Genomic DNA, 21,388 nt, shown 5'->3' with positions numbered 1-21,388 from the left:
TCAGTTTTCTTTGTGCTGATCGGAAGGCTGAAGTTGTTGCACGCATTGGAGAAAAAATCCATGCTATTTGCACGTCCAGCTCTGAACCCTCAGCTAGTGCACAGACATCAGCAAACAGGAAATCACAAACTATGTCCTTTGCAGACTTTGGTCTTTGCCTCGAGTCATCTCAGATTGAGCAGGTGCCCATCCATGCAATATCAAATTTCAAAGCCAGGATCACCAACATGGAAGGCAGATTCCTGTCCATGCGATATCTGATTTTGATGCCAGGAAAACCAACATGGAAAACAGAGAACATAACAGAGAAAAACAAGAAAGTTAGTGCTAGCTGTTTAACTCCATTAGTGACTGGGAATGAATCAGAAGACTCACCATCACCCAGAACAGATGTGAGCATGCAGTCACGGAACTCAAACCATTGTGACAATTTCTCAGGGCGGCCAAATTTTCCCATTACCTTCCAAAGACCCTCAAGGCTGGCTGTGTCAAAGGCATTGGTAAAGTCATGTAGAGGTTCGTGTTCTGTCCCTAGCATTTCTCCTGAAACTGCCTAACTGCGAACACCATATCAGTTGTTTGTCCACCTTTTTTGGAACCTCACTGATTCTCTGGCAGCAAATCCTGGCTGAGATGTTGCATCTAACAATTCAGAAAGACTCTGGCAAAGATTTTGCTGGCAATGGAGAAGAATGAGATTCCTCTTATGATTATGTAGAGTTCCTTTTCACTTGCACAGATGAACAACAAAGCATCTTTGGGTTCTTGTGGGATGGTTCCTTGCTCCCACAGAGACTGAAGGAACACCAACTCCTGGAGTTTTGCCACTAGGCAGGAGTTTGATTGCAATCGTCATTTCTAACATCATGGAGATAGTGATCAAGAAAGCATCTGATAGCAACTTGTTGATTGCTTCTTCATTGATAGGTGAAGGCCAATTGAGGATTGGTCATCATTCCTCTGGTCATCATTCTAAAATTGAGCTTTTCCTGTGAGCATTGTTGACCAGTTAGTACTGAGGATTGGTGATTAACCAGTAGACTGGGGCCCACTGATAAATTTCAGAGCAACGTAGAGTGTCTTCTCATATTTGGTCTGCACATGACTGAAGTTCATCTGTTTTCTGATTCAGCCAAGTATCTTGCATCTCTCTGAGCTTGCATTGGACAGTCCTGCCAATGCTTTCGTTGGCATCGTGCTTGCATAGTGATGACTTGTCATGAAGGCAAACTCTGCAACAGCAATGTTTCTCCTTCAGCAGCTTCTGGATTACTTTCATTATTTTCAATGAGCTGGGTGGGGGGGGGTTGTGGTGCGTGTGTGCGTGTGTGTGTGTGTGTGTGTGTGTGTGTGTGTGTGTGTGTGTAGGTGTAGTGTGCAGGGGATCTAGAACCTGGGGACGGTCTCAGAATGAGGGGCAAGCCATTTAGGACTCAGATCAGGAGGAATTTCTTCACTCAGAGTAATGAGTCTTTGGAATTTCTTTGCCCCAGAAGGCTGTGGAAGTTCACTCATTGAAAATACTCAAGACAGAGATCAATAGGTTTCTAGATACGAATGACATCAAGGGATTTGTGGATAGCGTGGGAAAATGACATAGAGGTAGGTGATCAGTTATGATCTGGCTGAATGACAGAGCAGGCTTGGGGGGTTGGAATGGCTTACTCTTGCTTCTATTTTCTATGTTCCTATCAATCAATCTTCATGCTTACGAGATGCAGGGCCATGGGCTTCTACAGCAGTGGAGTACATTACAACCCTGAAGGTCACCCAGTCATCTTCAATGCAGTAAGTGTCCACTTTTGCTGTACACAGGCGACTCTCGATTTTCTTTGTAAGGTTCCTTCATGACTTCTTGTCTAAGCCTTCAAACAGAGACACTTCTAGATCTTCATGCCCTGGGGGCTAGATTTTGATGTTTAGCTTTGAAGTGATAAGACAGTGGTCAATCAAGCAGTCAGAGCTTCACATGGCTTTCATTACACATTCACCCTGCCCTGTCCCTTTGACTGGAGATGACAGTCAATTAGATGCCAATGCACAGAACAGAGGTACATCCAAGACGTCTTGTTGCGATTAGGGAGGCAGAAAGAAGTGTGGGTGATTTGCACATCTTCTGCAAGAGGAGGCCGTTACTGCTGAAACTGTCAATCCCATTTCTTTCCCCTTCCCACGCCTGGTGATCTGCACCAATTCTTGCACTGAAGTGACCAAGAATGATTAACTTGTCTGATTTCAGCGCAATAGCAATCACAAGTAGACCTACTATATGCAACATATACGCACTGACAATTAGGTCAGCCAGTTGAAAATATGAGAACCCATTATAACATTCTTCACTTTGTTTAAATATTGCTATATATCATTTTCCTAATTATCCTGTTCAACTTGATTTCAACACAATGTACAAATACACATTGCAGGATGCACATTTACATTTTTATTGTAAATTTTCTTTGTTCCTTTATCAAGATCCAATCTAATTGGAGGCCCAGAATCCTAAAAAGAAATTATGAAAAACAGCTTGCAGTGCATAAAATGCACATTATATTTTCCACATCAATTGTCTAAGATATACTTTGGTAGGCTGAAATTTACAAGGTAAGCTGAAAAAATAAAAAAAATACTCATGAATCACTATAATAAAATAAATCATTTCAGCAAATAAACAAGGCTAATCAATGCCTCTGACTTATTAATGGTAAATTAGACCAATTTTGTTTTGACAACAATAAAGTATAATTAAATCAATGAAATTATTCTGTTGTAGCATTACTTTAGTGTGTTATCCAACTCCATCTTCCTTAAAAAAAAGGAAATTTTTTGCCTATTCATGATACTGAAACAAATAAATTAACTATGCTTAAAAGACATAAAATACATTCCATGAATCACTTCCACAAATAAACAAGGCTAATTGTTGGTCTCATACGTTCTAATAATAAATGTATATTCAATGTATTGCTGAAGTGCAGTAACCCAGCTATAGGTGAAAATGACAGTCACTACATATGTAAGGACTCATAAACGAGTTAATTTGTTTTTGATAGTATTGATTGGTGAGAAATGTTGACCAGGCCCTAGAAGAACACTTTAAAATAATGCCATAGAGTCTTTAACTGACACAGGAGCAGACAGATGGTACCTTCAACAATGCAATGTACTCTCAGAACTGCACTGAATTGTTAGCTTAGATCAGGCTCCGTGCATAGTAGTTTCCGTAAATAGCAATAAAATAAATGGCTGGTTAATTTAATCTTAATATTGTTGGTCAGTTTATGGTTGCTAGAATAAATTAATGCAAATGTTCATGTAAACTGGCAAAATAATGTTGTTGAAATTCATGCATAATTAAACATTATGAATACATGAACATTCATGCATTTTATTGCTCCAACAGAAACAAGGCAATAGTACAAAAAATATAGTTTTACATTTTGATTTATCTTATCTGAAAATCACTTAGCTCAAAACAATAACACCAATTAAACATGGAAGCATAATCAGGAGATTGTATCTCAGAAATTTCTTAAAGAACTTTAAAACACTTAATAACTTTGATGTGTGGTGACCTGTTACATAGGCAAACACAGCAGCCAGTTAAATCCTACAATGCAGCTTCCCTTCCTCACATGAGCTGATAGCTTAGATAATATGAAGTCCCGAGGTACAGTCTTAACTCTTCTGATGCAGAGGCAAGCTAACATACAAGCCTGAATGCACCAAAATTGTTTCCAGTAAAACCTTATTCATAAAATTGAAGAATAATACAGAACCAAAGGAGACCTGTGTATTATGTCTGTGCTAGATCATTAAAAAACCTGTCCGAATAGTTGCACTCCATTGCCCTTTTCCCATAGCCAGCAATATTTTTCATCTTCAAGTATATATTCAATGTCCTTTTGAAAGCTGTCACTGAATCCTTTCAGACAGTGCACAGCATAACAAAAATTCTTCTTTCTGATTCTTTTGGCAATTATCTTATATCTGTGCCCTCTGGTTATGAATCCTCCTGCTAGTGGAAGCAGCTTATCCTTAATTACTCTTATCAAATCCTCTTATAGTTTTAAGTATCTCTATTAAACCTTCTCTTAATCTTCTATAAGGGAACTTTTAAATCACAAACTTATGAAGAGAGGGGAACCAGAAGAATCAAGCCCTTCAATTACATAATGCAAACTCATGCATCTCCCTCCCTAACTGATGGCAATGGGAAGGGAGGTGAAAAATTATGTGGCCAATTTCAGAGTAAACTTTGGGAAGCTCTGCCAGCGTCCATAAACAAACAAATCACCTCCTCCCAAGCATTCCACTGTCTGCCATCCTAAAATTCTTGTGAAGGCCCTTCTGAAAGCTATGCCCATCTGTTTCAGAGGGCAACAATTCAGAGGAGAAATATTTCTCAATATCAAACATGACCCACTCTCTTGGAGTTACAGCTACTCACGATGTGACATATTTCAAGGTGCTCTCACACACAGCTCCATATTTAAATGTGCTTTCATCACATCTGCTTCACTATGATCATGTATCTAACACCCGGTGTTATTGCCAAAAAAATTGCATCAAATCAGGCTATAACTGAACGCTGACCAAAAGAAACAGAGATGAAACTAAATGGAATCATTTTTTCAAGTCTGTTACACATTATTTATAGTGAATTGTAAAGATTAAGCTGTGATTCAGGACATGTGATTGGAAAATATTTGCAACAACCTTCAGCCAGAAGTGCCCTGTGGATGATCCATCTCAGCCTCCTCCTGGGGTCCCCAGCATCACAGATGCCAGTCTTCAGCCAATTCGATTCGCTCCACGTGATATCAAGAAACAGCTGAAGACACTGGTTACTACAAAGGCTATGGGGTTTGACAATATTCTGGCATTAGTACTGAAGACTTGTGCTCCAGAACTAACTGCGCCCCTAACCAAGCTGTTCCAGTTCAGCTCACTGGCACCTACCTGGCAATGTGGAAAATTGCCCAAGTCTGTCCTGTACACAAAAAGCAGTACAAATCCAACCTGGCCAATTACCGCACCATCAGTCTACTCTCGAACATCAGCAAAGTGATGGAAAACGTCATTGACAGTGCTATCAAGCAGCACTTACTCAGCAATAACCTGCTCACTGACGCTTAGTTTGGGTTCCATCAGGGCCACTCAGCTCCTGACCTCATTACAGCCTTGGCACAAACACGGGCAAAGAGGTGCAGACAGAGTGACTGCCCTTGACATCAATGCAGTATTTGCTTGAGTGTGGCATCAAGGAGTCCTAGCAAAACCAAAGCCAATGGGAATCTGAAAGAAAACTCTCCACTGGTTGGACTCATATCTAGCACAAACGAAGATGGTTCTGGTTGTTGGGAGTCAATCATCTCAGTCCCAGGGCATCACTGCAGGTGTTCAGAGCAATGTCTTAGGCCAAACCATCTTCAGCTACTTCATCAATGAGTGAATGACCTTCCCTACATCATAAGGCGAGAGGTGGGGACATTAGATGATTGTAAAATGCTCAGCACCATTCACTGCTACCTCAGATACTGAAGCAGTCCGTGTCCATATGCAGCAAGACCTGGATAACATTCAGGTTTGGACGGGTAAGTGACAAGCAACATTTGCACCACACAAGTGCCAGACAATGACCATCTCCAACAAGAGAGAATCCAACCATCTCCATTGACATGCAATGGCATTACCATCACTGAATTCCCCACTATCAACATCCTGGCGGGGGGGCTTACCATTGACCAGAAACTGAACTAGACCAATCATATAAATACTGTGGCTACAAGAGCAGGTCAGAAGCTGGGAATTCTATAGAAAGTAACTCACTTCCTGAGTCCCCAAAGCCTGTCCACCATCTGCAAGGCACAAGTCAGGAGTGTGATGGAATACTCTACACTTGCCAGGATGAGTGCAGCTCAACAACACTCAAGAAGCTTGACACCATCTAGGACAAAGCATCCTGCTTGATTGGCACCCCACCCACAAACATTCACTCCCCCCACCACTGACGAACAGAGGCAGCAGTGTATACTATCTACAACAAAAACAGAATTACCTGGAAAAACTCAGCAGGTCTGGCAGCATCGGCGGAGAAGAAAAGAGTTGACGTTTCGAGTCCTCATGACCCTTCGACAGAACTTGAGTTCGAGTCCAAGAAAGAGTTGAAATATAAACTGGTTTAAGGTGTGTGGGGGGGGGGCGGAGAGAGAGAGAGAGAGAGAGAGAGAGAGAAGTGGAGGGGGGGTGTGGTTGTAGGGACAAACAAGCAGTGATAGAAGCAGATCATCAAAAGATGTCAACAACAATAGAACAAAAGAACACATAGGTGTTAAAGTTGGTGATATTATCTAAACGAATGTGCTAATTAAGAATGGATGGTAGGGCACTCAAGGTATAGCTCTAGTGGGGGTGGAGGGAGCATAAAAGATTTTAAAATATTTAAAAATAATGGAAATAGGTGGGAAAAGAAAAATTTATTTAAGTTATTGGAAAAAAAAGGAAGGGGGAAACAGAAAGGGGGTGGGGATGGAGGAGGGAGCTCAAGACCTAAAGTTGTTGAATTCAATATTCAGTCCGGAAGGTTGTAAAGTGCCTAGTCGGAAGATGAGGTGTTGTTCCTCCAGTTTGCGTTGGGCTTCACTGGAACAAGGCAGCAAACCAAGGACAGATATGTGGGCAAGAGAGCAGGGTGGAGTGTTAAAATGGCAAGCGACATGGAGGTTTGGGTCATTCTTGCGGACAGACCGCAGTTTACGTTTGGTCTCTCCTTGCATTTCACTTGCATTTCCCCCAACTTAAGTCTACTGCATTCGTTGCTCCCAATGTGGTCTCCTCTACATTGGAGAGACCAAATGTAAACTGGCGGAAATGATCGTTTGAATGCGGAGGCTGGTGGGGTGATAAGTGAGGACAAGGGGGACCCTATCATGTTTCTGGGAGGGAGGAGAAGGCGTGAGGGCGGATGCGCGGGAGATGGGCCGGACACGGTTGAGGGCCCTGTCGACGACCGTGGGTGGAAAACCTCGGTTAAGGAAGAAGGAGGACATGTCAGAGGAACTGTTTTACCTTCAAAAACAGTTCCTCTGACATGTCCTCCTTCTTCCTTTACCGAGGTTTTCCAACCACGGTCGTCGACAGGGCCCTCAACCGTGTCTGGCCCATCTCCCGCGCATCCGCCCTCACGCCTTCTCCTCCCTCCCAGAAACATGATAGGGTCCCCCTTGTCCTCACTTATCACCCCACCAGCCTCCGCATTCAAAGGATCATCCTCCGCCATTTCCGCCAACTCCAGCATGATGCCACCACCAAACACATCTTCCCTTCATCCCCCCTGGCGGCATTCCGTAGGGATCGCTCCCTCCGGGACACCCTGGTCCACTTCTCCATCAACCCCTACTCCTCAACCCCCTCCTGTGGCACCACCCCATGCCCACGCAAAAGATGCAACACCTGCCCCTTCACTCCCTCTCTCCTCACCTTCCAAGGGTCCAAACACTCCTTTCAAATGAAGCAGCATTTCACTTGCATTTCCCCCAACTTAGTCTACTGCGTTCGTTGCTCCCAATGTGGTCTCCTCTACATTGGAGACACCAAACGTAAACTGGGCGACCGCTTTGCAGAACACCTGCGGTCTGTTCGCAAGAATGACCCAAACCTCCCTGTCGCTTGCCATTTTAACACTCCACCCTGCTCTCTTGCCCACATATCTGTCCTTGGTTTGCTGCATTGTTCCAGTGAAGCCCAACGCAAACTGGAGGAACAACACCTCATCTTCCGACTAGGCACTTTACAACCTTCCGGACTGAATATTGAATTCAACAACTTTAGGTCTTGAGCTCCCTCCTCCATCCCCACCCCCTTTCTGTTTCCCCCTTCCTTTTTTTTCCAATAACTTAAATAAATTTTTCTTTTCCCACCTATTTCCATTATTTTTAAATATTTTAAAATCTTTTATGCTCCCTCCACCCCCACTAGAGCTATACCTTGAGTGCCCTACCATTCATTCTTAATTAGCACATTCGTTTAGATAATATCACCAACTTTAACACCTATGTGTTCTTTTGTTCTATTGTTGTTGACATCTTTCGATGATCTGCTTCTATCACTGCTTGTTTGTCCCTACAACCACACCCCCCCTCCACTTCTCTCTCTCTCTCTCTCTCCGCACCACCACCCCCCCCCCCCCCACACACACACTCACACACCTTAAACCAGCTTATATTTCAACTCTTTCTTGGACTCGAACTCAAGTTCTGTCGAAGGGTCATGAGGACTCGAAACGTCAACTCTTTTCTTCTCCGCCGAAGCTGCCAGACCTGCTGAGTTTTTCCAGGTAATTCTGTTTTTGTTTTGGATTTCCAGCATCCGCAGTTTTTTTTTGTACTATCTACAAGATGCACTGCAGAAACTCGCCAGTGCTCCTTAAGAACCTGCCAAACCCACGACTACTACCAGCTAGAAGGACAAAGGCAGCAGATACATGGCAACACGACCACCTGGAAGTTCCCCTTCAAGGCATTCACCCCATTCTAACTTGGAAATATATCACCGTTGCTTCACTGTTACTGGGTCAAAATCCTGGACTCCTCCCTAACAGCACTGTGGGTGTGCCTACATCATGTGGGCTGCAGTGGTTCAAGAAGGCAGCTCACCACCACCTTCTCAAGGACAGTTAAGGATGGGCAATAACTGCTGGCCTAGCCAACGATGCCCACATCCTGTGGGAGAGTAAAGAAAATAGTGGAACTATTTCATTTATCTTGCTGTCACCTATATTGCCGAGACTTGTGTAAAATGTAACATTCTGAGGATTTACATTGGAAGTCAGGTTGGGTTCAAGGTGACCTCAAGATTCCACTGGTTTCTAACTATACATAAATGAAGTATTTCAGACTGAAAGATTCAGTCTGTGCATTGCTCCAAAGTGAGCACCTTTTAATGCTCAGACTGAATCTTTTCTACTTCATTAATATATACAATTAGAAACCAGTGGAATCGAGAGCTTTGTAGTTTATAGTCTACAAGATATGTTCACATTTCTCTTTAAGGCAACAACAATGGAAGGGCCCTTTTATGTAGTTTAGTGGCTATCTTTTACAAGAAATTTCATTATAAACTGAAGTGTTAGTTCATTCAGTCACACTGTAAATGAATTAAGGCGCTGAAATTTTGACCATGAACAGTTAAGTTTAAGATAATCAGTAGCAAAACATTTCAAATGCTGGTAATCTTAAATAAAGCTGAAAATGCTGGAAATACTCAGTTGACGTACCATCATCTGAGAGAGAGAAATTGATTTACCAGGCAGAATTTTACAGCCCCGTAAAATGCGGCGAGACATTCTAAACTTCATTGGCTTCGGCGAGAATGTAAAATTTCGCCCACTGTTTCAGGTCTGTTCATCAGAACTCTGACGAAAGGTCACAGTTCTGAAACGTTAACTGTTTTTCTCTCCACGGATGCAGCCAGACCTGTTGAGTATTTCCAGCATTTTCTGCTTTTATTTAAGCTAATCAGATTCTCCTCTACAACTAATAAATTTTGTGCATGCCTATAACGTACTAGCAATCTCATAATTACCTGATACACTGGTTCTGTGTTGCTCTGTATTTTTGATAGCAGCTTGACACTGCATAGGGTTGTATCTCATAAATAGTAGTGTCACAGTCTTCAACACTGGAAGAACTTTTCCAATCAAAATTGGCACTGATATTTTCATATTTAGGAGAGATAGGCTGTGATTCATTCTGTGGACATCCTTTATGCAGCTCAATAAGCGATTCCGGTTGAGCAGGAAAGTTATTTGGAAAATCAGAGAGGTTTTTGAGTTTATGGTCTTTCTTTGCACTTTGGCAGTAGGAATCTGCAGAATGTGCTTTCACAGGTTTATTCTTCTGATCACCTGGCAGTGACCCTGAAATGCAGTGATTATTGTCTTTACTTTCCACAGAAGGATGTCCATCAGGTGCGCTGTCTAGTGAATAGCTGCCTTTTGTCAAAAATTTCTGAAAATCAGTTTTCATTTTAGCAGAGAGTTTTATACCAAGTATCCTCTTAAATGAATTTTTCTTTGAAGGCTCTTTTGGTGACTTTTCCAGCTTTTCAGAATCAGCAGATGACAAGGATTTAGCTCTTGGCTTTGTAATAATAGCTTCTTTATTTTGTGAAGTACTCGTTACTGTCACAGTGCCTGGACTCCCCAGAAAAGGTAAAATAGGATGTGGCAGTTTCCATACAGGTTTCTCACTCAGGTGAACTGCTTTGTGTTCATTACTATTAGTTTCTCTACTGGATAAACTGCCATGCTGGTCTTCTGAATCATTTTCCGTTGAACCGCTTGCACACCTATCATTGCCTACTGACAGATCCCTTTTAACTATAACAGATGCAGGCAGGCTGTGACGCTGTGGTTTTTCTGGAACAGTCTTTGGGGAGATGTCTGACTTAGCGGGCATTTCTTCACTGCTGGTTACTTTTTCAAAATCTGAACCAGTCTCTCTGTTTAATACAGGCACTTTTGGAGCATATGACAAACTGAGGTACTTGGGCAAACTCATGGAGAGAGAACTACTTCTAATAAAACTGCCCTTGTTGCCTGCTGGCAAAGTTCTGTTACCACTTTCCAAATCTTTCTTTATTTTTTCTATTTTACTTCTATTTTGTAAGTCTGAAGTGATTTTGACTTTCAAGCTGACATCCAGAACTGGCTTTTTACAGGACATGACACTTTGATTACAATAATCTTTTGCCTGACTTGGCTCAGTAATATTATCTTGTAAGGATGCGCTATTCATCTTGCCGGTCTGATATGAACTTTCACTGTTACACCTAGAGACACTATCAGCATCCATAGAACCAAATGATTTCTTGAAATCTACAGTAGTTCCATCTGGAGTCTTGAAGCAAGAATCATTGCATGTCACATTAGGATCCACAGCATTTTCCACACTGTCATCAACACAGTTTTGCCTGATAAGACCAATTAGTCGTGCTTTCTTTGGTTTTGGCATTGGAACTGGTTTGTTGCAAGGTGCTGAAGTGGATGCTGAAGTAGTAATTAAAAAATTAGTGTCCTGAAAGATCAATTTCTCCTTTCCTGCAACTGTAAATGGAGCTTTTGGCTGACTGTTATGCACCCTTTCTTTGTGGTCAATACCAGAAGAGTGGCAATTCTTACCATTTTCTATCACTTTTTCTGATTGATCAGCAGCATTTTTAATTTCGTAGTCTTTCGGCCCATCAAGAAATGGCTCTCCTGTATTCCTTTTAGAATTTCTAATATTTTGGAAGGTTTGGTCAGTAATAAACAGTACACTTTGCCCATTGCTGCTACTGTGCAATTTGACATCTGCATCACAATGTACATCTTTTTGTTTTGGAAGATAATTGTTTGGCGATACAACCTGAGTTAAGACATCTTTAAATTTCTGCTCTGGGAAACCAGCTTTGGTAACTATCTGGTACTTGTTAACTGTTTTGCCACACTGAGTCTCTGACCTGTGCTGTATCCTAGAAGAATAATTTGTTTGGTCGCATTTTTTGTTTTTTTCCAAAGTCTCCAGTTTGGATAAGTGGTCAATGACAAATTGAGTTTTATATGTATTTTCACCGTTTATGTATTTATACTCATATTCAGCTTTACATGAGCAGTTTGATTTAATGTAACCATGAGTTAATTCACAGCTTCCCTTTTGCACTCCATCACTAACATCTTGGCAAGCTCGACACTTCACATTTTCATTCAATTCTCGCTTAATTCCCTCTGAGCATTTATTATTTCGTAGTGGTGTTGGCTTTACTTCAGCCACTGGAGTAATTTTTGACAATATTGGTTTTGGTGCTAACGCTGGTTTTGGTCCTTTGTGTGTTGATAATGGTTCTGATATGTTGATGTCTGGTTTTGGTGCAACTGGGGGAGGAGGTGGCTTCTTTCCCAAAACAAATCGGGGTTTAGGGGCTACTGGTGGCTTCTTGATTTCTACAAGAAAAAGATACACATAAAAAAACTTGTATTTCTATAGCTTAGACAAGACAAAAACTGACAACATATGGGGTTTTAGAAGAGCCGATTTTTAAACAAAAAAGTATCACATGGATTAACTTACAGTACAAATGTACATATTACTGAAACAATTACAGTAACTTGGAATATGTTGTAACATTGGCACTGTTTTTAAAAAGAGGATAATGGACAGATTGAGAACCAGTGTGAGCCAATTGCCAATAAGAGCACAAGTGGAAAACTTGTAAGAAGAGCAAGAGGGAAAGTAAATGCAGACAGACAAAAGGAGAGGAGAAAAAAACACCAACAGGATAGAATGAGGGCAGAGGGATGAAACACAGAGCTAGAATACAAGTTGACTAGAGATAGAGCATGCGACTGGAACAGAGAGGAAGCACAATCACACACAGGCAAGATAAAGTAAATGACCAAACATGGGAACAAGGATATGCATAAATCAGAGCACACAGGCATGTGGTGAGAGCAAGGCCAGGGGCTTTATGGGAAGGGGACAGGAAGAGAAGATATAGTTGATAGAGGACAAGCAAATAAGATGGTTAAAAAACCATATGGGTTTCATGGATTTATTATAAATACAGGCATGAAGGTAAATATATCAGGATAGAGTTCTTTAAATCACTCATTAGGCCTTAGTTGGAGAATTATAGACAATTCTCAGCATCACACTGCAAGAAAGATGTAAATGCCTTAGAAAGAGTACAGAGGGTGTTTACTAGAATGTTATTAGGGATGAGGGATATCAATTATAAGGAGATGTTTGAAAAGTTAGCTCTGTGTTCCTTAGAAGGGAAAGTTGAGAAGTAACCCAAATAAAGGTTTTCCAGATGATGAGAGGCTTTGTTAGTGTAGAAAAAGAAAAACTGATGATTGGGTCAATAACCAGATTTCACAGATATAAAATTATTGGCAAAAGATTCAGACAGGAGATAAGCAGAAATGTTTTCACTTAGAGCACTCTCAGGATCTGGAAGGCTCTACCTGAAAAAATGGTGGAAGCTGATTCCATAAATAAAAGGGAGTTGGTGAGGCAGTAGAAAATCAGAAACTTATGCCCCTGGTTTTTGGCTGTAACCCTGTATGTGGCTAAGCATCACTATTCTTTCAAACAGCCAGAACAGATAGAATGGGCTAAATGGCCAACTTTTATGGCAGATATGTACAAAAACATTGGCAGGGATGGGGACGGGGAAGGACAACAGACAAAATAGAGCTAGAGACAGCATACAAAGCATGCAAATGCACAGACATGAGATAGCATAATTGTGCACTCTAGCCAGAGGAGACATGCATGATAAAGAATTATCAAGGTGTGACCACTCAATGGTAATGAATAAACTTCAGTAATTATGTATTTGATACTCAGAATATGAGCCAAACGCCAGTCAGACATTCTACAGTACATCATCCTTGAAGGAGTTTCTGATTCACAACTACATAATTGTCAAAAGGAAAATGTGGCCATGTTATAATAAGAACTGAAGCATACAGTAACATATAGTATTTTATCTACTTCCAGCTGCCAATAAAATGGTTCATGAACATGGAACATCAGCTGCACTCAGGTAGCAGTCCAAAAATGTAAACAAACATCACAGGAACTTACACAGCAGCCAAAGCTATTCATCGTAGCAACAACTGTGGAAAAAGAAAGTAAGATTAACAAATGTAGGTGTTTAACAGGTTTGTAGGTTTAAAAAAGCTTAATATTTACAAGTGTGGTTGATTTTACAATGTAAGCAGTGATTGGAATACTAACCAACTGCAAATTAAGTTGAAAACAAGTTTCCCTACAGAAAGAAAGTATTGCCATCCAAGATTTTACACTGAAACGTTAAGCCTTAGACATTGCATATATTCAATTATACATATTTTTGCTACATACAAGGCACATAGAGCAAATTATTCTTGAATAGTTAACTTACTGGCAGTACAGGTAATTGCAACTCCAAAGAAATATTCATGGTATGGTGGACAAATTTGAAAGAGAGGACAGCGAGCAAAGACCAGGTATTTCCCCTCAAAGAGATAGCTTCAAACGATGTTATCTAGACCACTCTCAATCACTTCCTAACAACCAATTAAAATTTGATACTGTATACTGATACTTTTCAAGACAATGTAGGAGAAAGATTTTAAAATTTAACAAAATGACAGCTTACACATTACTGTATATGCAAAATTTAGACTTATAACAGCAGGGAGGGAAGCAGCTCCTGTACTGAAAGGGCAGCAAGAAACTGTGAAAAGTTACTAGGAACAGTCATTGGAGCAGAAAGGGTAAACAGGTTCAAAAGCCAATTCAGAGGAAAAGGATTCAGGAACATTGTGAGAAGGTAGTGATCGATTGCATTTCTAGAACGCCACATGGGTATACTTAACACTTCAAACAAGTCAACAGGAATACTGATTCCCTACCATAGGCAAAAAGTTAATCTGCTGTTACTATGTCAGGTTTTGCACTTCAAATGTCAAAGGAATTTTGTTAAAATTCTTGGCTTATTTGGCTCATGCTCCTTCTCCTGGAGGTGCTGGCTGTTCACTGGGCAATGATTCCATGGGTACTGGTCACTTTCTTGCACTTTACCCAGGTGATCATTCTTCACATATGGCAAACTATGAGACTAAGAGGGCCAATGCTGTCCACATAGGAGTTCCTGGATGGAAATCAGGAGGTGCAACTTTAGCCAATTTTCCATTCCATGACCGAGAAGGGCAAAACTGAACAGTCGCAGTCCTTCCACTGACCCAGTCGGATCAGCTAAGTAATCAAGAACAGAAATAAAAAGTGAAACCTTCCTCATCTTCCTGGCATGGCTTACCTAGATACTATCTTAACTATTTCAGTCACTGGAAAAGTGCTAAAGGGATTTCATGCTTAGTCAATACATAACCAAGACACACACAATTAATCATTACCACCCTCATGAACAGCACTACTCAGTCTATAAAGCATGGTTGAAAATTCTGACTTTTTCTATGAACATTTTTTTTGTAATCCAAGATACTCAATTCAAACCTTTATTTGTTTAAATCTGTTTAGGGACTTTCAGAAATTTGAGATTAAGGATTGCCCCTCCAAAACAGAGAAAGCTCCATTGAATACTTAAGAATGGGTTTCAGTGTCAGCTGCGACCGGGCGTTAAAACCTGATGGTCACAGCAATAGGAAGGAAGCATCTGAAGTTTGGGGGTTAGTAGCTAGTCAATCAGAAGTGCCAAAGACACATCTGCTCCCCAAAAACACAAAACAATTACTACTTTAGTGCAGTCCACTTAAAAATTACAAGAGTTTCTTTAAAAAGTACATGGTTTTAAACAGTTTCAAAATACAAACCAGATGTCACACAGAAACAACAGGAACAATGTCATTCAGAGCCAAAAAAAATTAAGGCTTTGAATTACATAATCCTGGATAAGGAAACCTCCATAAGGATGCAGTGCCCTTTACAGCTGATCTCGCCAAATTTATAATTCAATTAAAAAAAAACTAATCTTTAGAATTGTACAACACTGACACATCAATAAACTTTTCCAGTTAAGATATAAACAAAATACTGCGGGTGCTGGAAATCTGAAACAAAAACAAAAATTGCTGGAAAAGCTCAGCAGATCTAACAGCATCTGTGGAGAGAAAGACAGAGTTAACGTTTCGAGTCCGAGTCTAAAACTTTTCCGGTTAACTTGGATCACACCAGCCATATATGTGGTAAAGTTATTAAAGACAATCCTCATTTTGCATTGATTACTTCAAGAAAACTTTTTAAAATTACATCGAGATCCTCTGAACGAAAAAAAGGACAAAGTTATTTTCCTTACATAATCCAGTTACAAAGTGTAAACTGGTTACGATAATGTACATGACACCGGCACAAAAGGATCCTGTGCAGCTGATGTTGGTTGGAATTTGTGGGACTGCTGGCCGAAGGGATGAAAGACAAATTTGGACAGGGCTGATGTCCTCAAAAGGAGTTACTAAAGAGAAAGGCGACAAATGGGAAATGATGTGGTCAGTGGGAAGATGCAAATCAATCTATCCGTTACACCTCGTTGTATTCCAAAGAAAATAGCTGCCGGTCGAATTCGTGAATTAAATGACTAATCATCAGAGTGATCGAACAAACCATCAACATTGCAAGTTTGCAAACAAAAAGAGAAACTCCAACAATTTATCTTGGCAAAGAAACTGACCATTTCTGATTGATTGGAATATTTCTCGAGAAAAAAAAGTTTCCTTTACCAAAAAAAAGATTGTCACATTACGAGATAACTCTCAGCATGAAAAACAAAAACCATTAAGTGGGATAGGGTCGGTGTTGTGGGGGATGGAGGCTCTCAGTGGAAATCTGACCCACCAATTTGTGGACATAAAGCCATCGGGGACCCGGGGAGCAGCAAAGCCCCTGAAATCAGTGCACCCTCACTCCGCTTGCGGGGGGGGGGGGGGGGGGGGGGGGGGGGGAGCACGGACTCCGCTACGAAACGAACGGAAAGTTCGGAGCCCAGAACAAGACCGAGACCGAGACCGAAACCGAATCCGTGGAGAGTTGGCGGAACAAACTCACCTGCGCTCATCCTGGGGGGGGGGGGGGGGGCGGAGGCGCCGTGCGCTCTCCTAGCGCTCCATCTCCCCGGACTTCTTTCGAACAAAACACCTCCCGGCGACAGAGGGGGGAGGGAGATTATCGGTGCTGTTCGACTGCACAGTAGTAAACTTTATAGAACATATGGAGGTATTTTTTAAAAAGGAGTCACCGTCCGTCAAGTAGACGGCTCTCACTTTCGCTCTCTCTCTCTCTCTCTCAACCGCCGTCGGTCCGGTTCGAGCCGCGGCTCTTGCTCGTGCACGCGCCCCCTGCAGCCCAACCGCCTACCCTTGCAGGCGCGCACTCCTCCTGACGTCACCGCCCTAGCGCGCGCGCGTGTGGCCGTGGGCCCCATCGTGCGCGAAAGCCGAAAGTGGCGCATGCGTTTGCGCCTCCTCCCCGCTGCCCCAGCTCCGAAGCCTCACGGGATACTTGTAGTTCAGTAAATCTCCCCTTTCTGCTCTTGGGGCTCAGCCAGTCAGATGGACTACAACTCCCACAATCCCCAGCGCTGTTCCCTACCCTCCACATTGTTTCTGTCCGTTTTAATGGCGGAAGATGGAGGATTTGATGAGGAGCTGGTGTTGGAGGTAAATGTTACCAATTTAGTAGGAAGAAAGGAAAAGCTGTATATTATGTAAGTGGAGAGATTGCAGAACTCTGAGGTATAGAGGGATCTTGGTGTCCTGGTACATAAATCACACAAAGTTAGTATTCAGGTACAGCAAGTGGTTAGGAAGTCAAATGAATGTTGTCGTTTTTTGTAAGGAGAATGGAGTATAAAAGTAGGGATGTTTTGCCACAGTTGTGCAGGAAATTGTGAGACCACATCTGGAGTACCAAGTATAGTTTTGGTCATCTTATTTAAGAAAGGATATAATTAGAAGCTGTTCAGAGAAGGTTCGCTTGACTAATACCTGGGACCCTTATTAGCAAAGGTTTGACAGGTTGGGCCTGTATCCATTGGAGTTTAGAAGAATGAGAAGTGACCTTATTGAAACATATAAGATCCTGAGGGGACTTCATAGTGTGGATGTTAAAAGACCAGAACTAAGGGGACACAGTTTAAAAATAAGAGGCCTCCTGATGAAGATGAGGAGAATGTTTCTTTCAGAGTGTTGTGAGACTGTGGAACCCTCTTAATGTGTAGTAGAAGCAGGGTCATTGAATGTTTTGAACTCTTGATCTTGGGGTTACAAACCCATTACCATAACCACTTGGCTATTTAGGCCAAGCCTTGAATGTTTTGAAGGCAGAGGTAGATAGATTCTTGGCTAACAAGGGAGTCAAAGGCAGGATAGTGGTGTTGAGGACATAATTGGATCAGCCATGATTTTATCAAATAGTGGAGCAGGCTTGAAGAGCTGAATGGCCTACTCCTAATTCATGTGTTTGTATGTACCTTTTTTGTCTTTGCTTTATCGTTCAACTGATAATTATTAATTCAAGTTCTAGGACTGCTATATGATATCCTGCTGTGTTAGTGCTTTAACTTCCCACAATGACAGGTTTGATTGATCTGACTTGTCAACTAGTTTACTCGAATTATTACTTCATTAACTTGTAAAATATGTAGAAATGAATGAAGGTGTCACTTCAGCTGGTAATGAAGAGATCAGATACTATACACTGTCATCCTACTTGTGAATATTGTTGAACTCTTGTAAGCCAAAAAATAAAACTCATTAAGGATGTTAAAAATCAGATTTTGTTGCCTATTTAAAAGCACAGGATGTCTTGGTATTTTTCAGTTTTTATTTTGATTCAGTGAAAAACATTTGAGCCAACAAAGTCTGGGTAAATTCTCAGAAAGCCAGTAAAAATTAATCTTTAATTTTAACACCTAAAGCTTAATACCATTTGGATATTTCACGGACACCACTTTTATGGGTCTCAATGGCAGTTCTAAACAACAGCTTGCAATTATATAACACTATGAATGTTATAAAATGTCCAAAGATGCTTCACAAGAGTGTTACCCTGATTGGTAAAGGAACCAATGGTGAAATGAAATAAAACTTCTTTATGCAGCAAGTGTTTAGGATCTGTATTGCAGTACCTGTGAGTGTGGTGTAGGCAGGTGCAATCGGTACTTTCAAAACAAAATTGGACAAGCACCTGAAGAGAGAAAATGTGTAGGTCAACAGGAAAGAGGGTGGGGGGTGGGTGGGGGGGCGGTGGTGGGATTAGCTGAGTTTTTGCTGAGAGCTGGCATGGACACAGGGCCAAATGGCCTCCTGTGTGCTGTACACATTCTATGGTTCTATGAAAATTTTACACTTGTCCTAAAGTCTCTTTATGTGGCTAAGCAGCCAAAAGCTTGGCTAAAGAAATAGGTTTTAAGGAGCGTCTTAAAGGAAAAGAGAGAGGCGAAGAGAATTACAGAGGGAATTCCAGAGCTTAGATCCTAGGTAACTGAAGGAACAGCTGCTACTAATGGAGCACTTAAAATTGGGAACGTGCAAGAGACCAGAATTGGAACAACTCCAAGATCTCTTGCAACATGTTTGTTACTCCACACCAAACAAAATGTTTGCATCGATATTAAATTTTTATAACACAAGCTACGAAATTAAAACTTAGCATCAATATATCATGCTTCGGTGAGACTTGCAATTAAGTATTTTTGTTCCACAATATGATGCTACTTAAACATACCCATCAGCAACATTTAATACCATGCAGTCCATTCACAAATGGTATAAATGTATGTTACTATTAAAATAATTTCACGTGATGTTGTGATCCTATAAACATAACACTAATTATCTGGAGGAAGTTACAGAGATGGGAAGGAATGAGGCCATAGAGGGGTTTGAAGACCAGGATTAGAATTTTAAAATCAAGGCGTTGCTGGAATGGGTGCCGATGCAGGCCAGCAAGCAGAGGGGTGATCAGTGAATGGGTGCAAGTTAGGACAAAGGCACCAGAGCTTTTTCAAGTTGATGGGAGGCTGGCCAGGAGAGCATTGAAATTGTCAAGTGTAGAGGTAAGATAGGCATGGATGAGGGTTTCAGCAGAGGATGGACTAACACAGGGATGTCAGGCAATGATACAGATATGTAAACAGGCAGTCTTGCTGACAGAATGGATCCGTGGTTAGAAGCTCATCATGGGGTCAGATAATTAGTGTTATGTTTATAGGATCACAACATCTTGTGAAATTATTTTAATAGTAACATACATTTATACCATTTGTGAATGGACTGTGTGGTATTAAATGCTGAAGGGTATGTTTAAGTAGCATCATATTGTGGAACAAAAATACTTAATTGCAAGTCTCACCGAAGCATGATATAATTGATGCTAAGTTTTAATTTCACAGTTTGTTTTATGAAAATTTAATATCAATGCAAATATTTTGTTTGCTGGTGCGGAGTAATGAACATATTGCAATTCAGCCATGTACTCACATTTTAATTGTGAATCTCTGTTTGCTAGTTTATTTATTTCATATCTATTGAGGTAGTAACTATTTGTAATTGAGGGAAGGACAACATTCTGTTCTATTATTATAACAAAATAGTGTCTAGCCACATAAGGTCCAGTTTTGTGCAACTATTGATGTCATTATCTGCCAACAGCTTGCAACAAATGGGAGCAGTTGTGTAGTGGTAATGTTACTTGATCAGTAAGTTAGAGGCCTGGACTAATGCTCTGGAGGCAAGAATTCAAATCCCATCACAGCAGCTGATGGAATTTAAATTCAATTAATAAATCTGTAATAAAAGCACTGGGATCAGTAATGGTCACCATGAAATGGTCACCCATCTGATCCACTAATGTCCTTTAGGAAAGGAAATGTGCAATCCTTACCTGGTCTGACTTCAGAGCAATGCGGTTGACTCTTAACTGCCCTCTGAAATGGACTAGTAAGCTACTTACATTAGTCAGTTCTGAAGAAGGGTCATATTAGACTTGAAACATTAACTCTGTTTCTCTCTCCACAGATGCTGCCAGACCTGAGTTTTGCCAGCATTTTTTTGTTTTTATTTCAGATTTCCAGTATCCGCAGTATTTTGCTTTTATAATAGTAAGCAACTCAGTTGTATCAAACAACAACAGAAAAGTTGAAAGAATGAATAAAATCAGATGGACAACCTGGCATTGGCCGAGCAGCAGAAACACCAACAGCAAACTCTGCCAAGTTGACCCTGCAAAGTCCTCATTGCCATCAGGAAAGTTGTGCCTGACAACCTGCTGTAGTCATACTTCACCACCACTATACCAGAGGTGGCACAGAGATATGCATTTGAGAGGGAGTGGCCCTGGGAGTCTTCAACATTGAATCCAGATGCCATGAAGTCTCATGGCATCACGGCAAACACGGGTAGCGAAAGTTCCTGCTGATTCCAGCCTCCTGCCCTCCCTCAGCTGATGAATCAGTACTCTTTCGTGTTGAACACCACTTGAAAAAAGCATTGAGGGTAGCAAGGGCACCAAATATCATCATCGTCTTAGGCAATCCCTTGGGATCGATGATGACTTGTTTCCATGCTGATTCGATGGGTTCTGAGATGGCTGATCAGTAAAAGCAAGGTGAATAAAGGGGAACCTGTAGATGTGATGTACTTAGATTGCCAAAAGGCATTTGAGAAGGTGCCACATCATGGGTTACTATACAAGATAAGTGAACATGGCATAGGTAGTAACATGTTAGCACAGATAAAGGAATAGTTAGTTAACAAGAAGCAGAGAGTAGGGATAAATGGGTATATTTCAGGTTGGCAAGCTGTAACTAGTGTGCCACGGGATCAGTGCTGGAGCCTCAACTATTGCCA

General features: G+C 41.2%; 2 protein-coding genes across 4 annotated transcripts in view; one reads left to right on the top strand and one right to left on the bottom strand.

Annotated features, from left to right (window-relative positions):
- fgd6 (FYVE, RhoGEF and PH domain containing 6) overlaps positions 1-16,608 on the bottom strand; it is a 156,325-nt gene extending 139,717 nt beyond the window's left edge. For both annotated transcript variants that reach the window (XM_041202697.1, XM_041202698.1), the window contains exons 1-2: positions 16,587-16,608; positions 9,583-11,980 (exon numbers count right to left, since the gene is read on the bottom strand). In XM_041202697.1, the coding sequence (XP_041058631.1) occupies positions 9,583-11,980; positions 16,587-16,596 (2,408 nt within the window). In that variant the 5' untranslated portion in view covers positions 16,597-16,608. The remainder of the gene's footprint in view (positions 1-9,582; positions 11,981-16,586) is intronic.
- A 513-nt stretch (positions 16,609-17,121) lies between these two features.
- Positions 17,122-21,388, top strand: part of vezt (vezatin, adherens junctions transmembrane protein) — an 81,891-nt gene continuing 77,624 nt past the window's right edge. Inside the window, exon 1 of one of the 2 annotated variants that reach the window (XM_041202865.1) lies at positions 17,122-17,197. In XM_041202865.1, coding sequence (XP_041058799.1) covers positions 17,156-17,197 — 42 coding nt within the window. In that variant the 5' untranslated portion in view covers positions 17,122-17,155. The remainder of the gene's footprint in view (positions 17,198-21,388) is intronic. The other variant, XM_041202866.1, reaches the window with a different exon arrangement.

Source organism: Carcharodon carcharias, chromosome 13 (genome assembly GCF_017639515.1).
Source record: "Carcharodon carcharias isolate sCarCar2 chromosome 13, sCarCar2.pri, whole genome shotgun sequence".
Classification (NCBI taxonomy): Eukaryota; Metazoa; Chordata; class Chondrichthyes; order Lamniformes; family Lamnidae; genus Carcharodon; species Carcharodon carcharias.
Note: the sequence above shows the minus strand (reverse complement) of the source record. Positions and strands in the feature narration are given on the sequence as shown.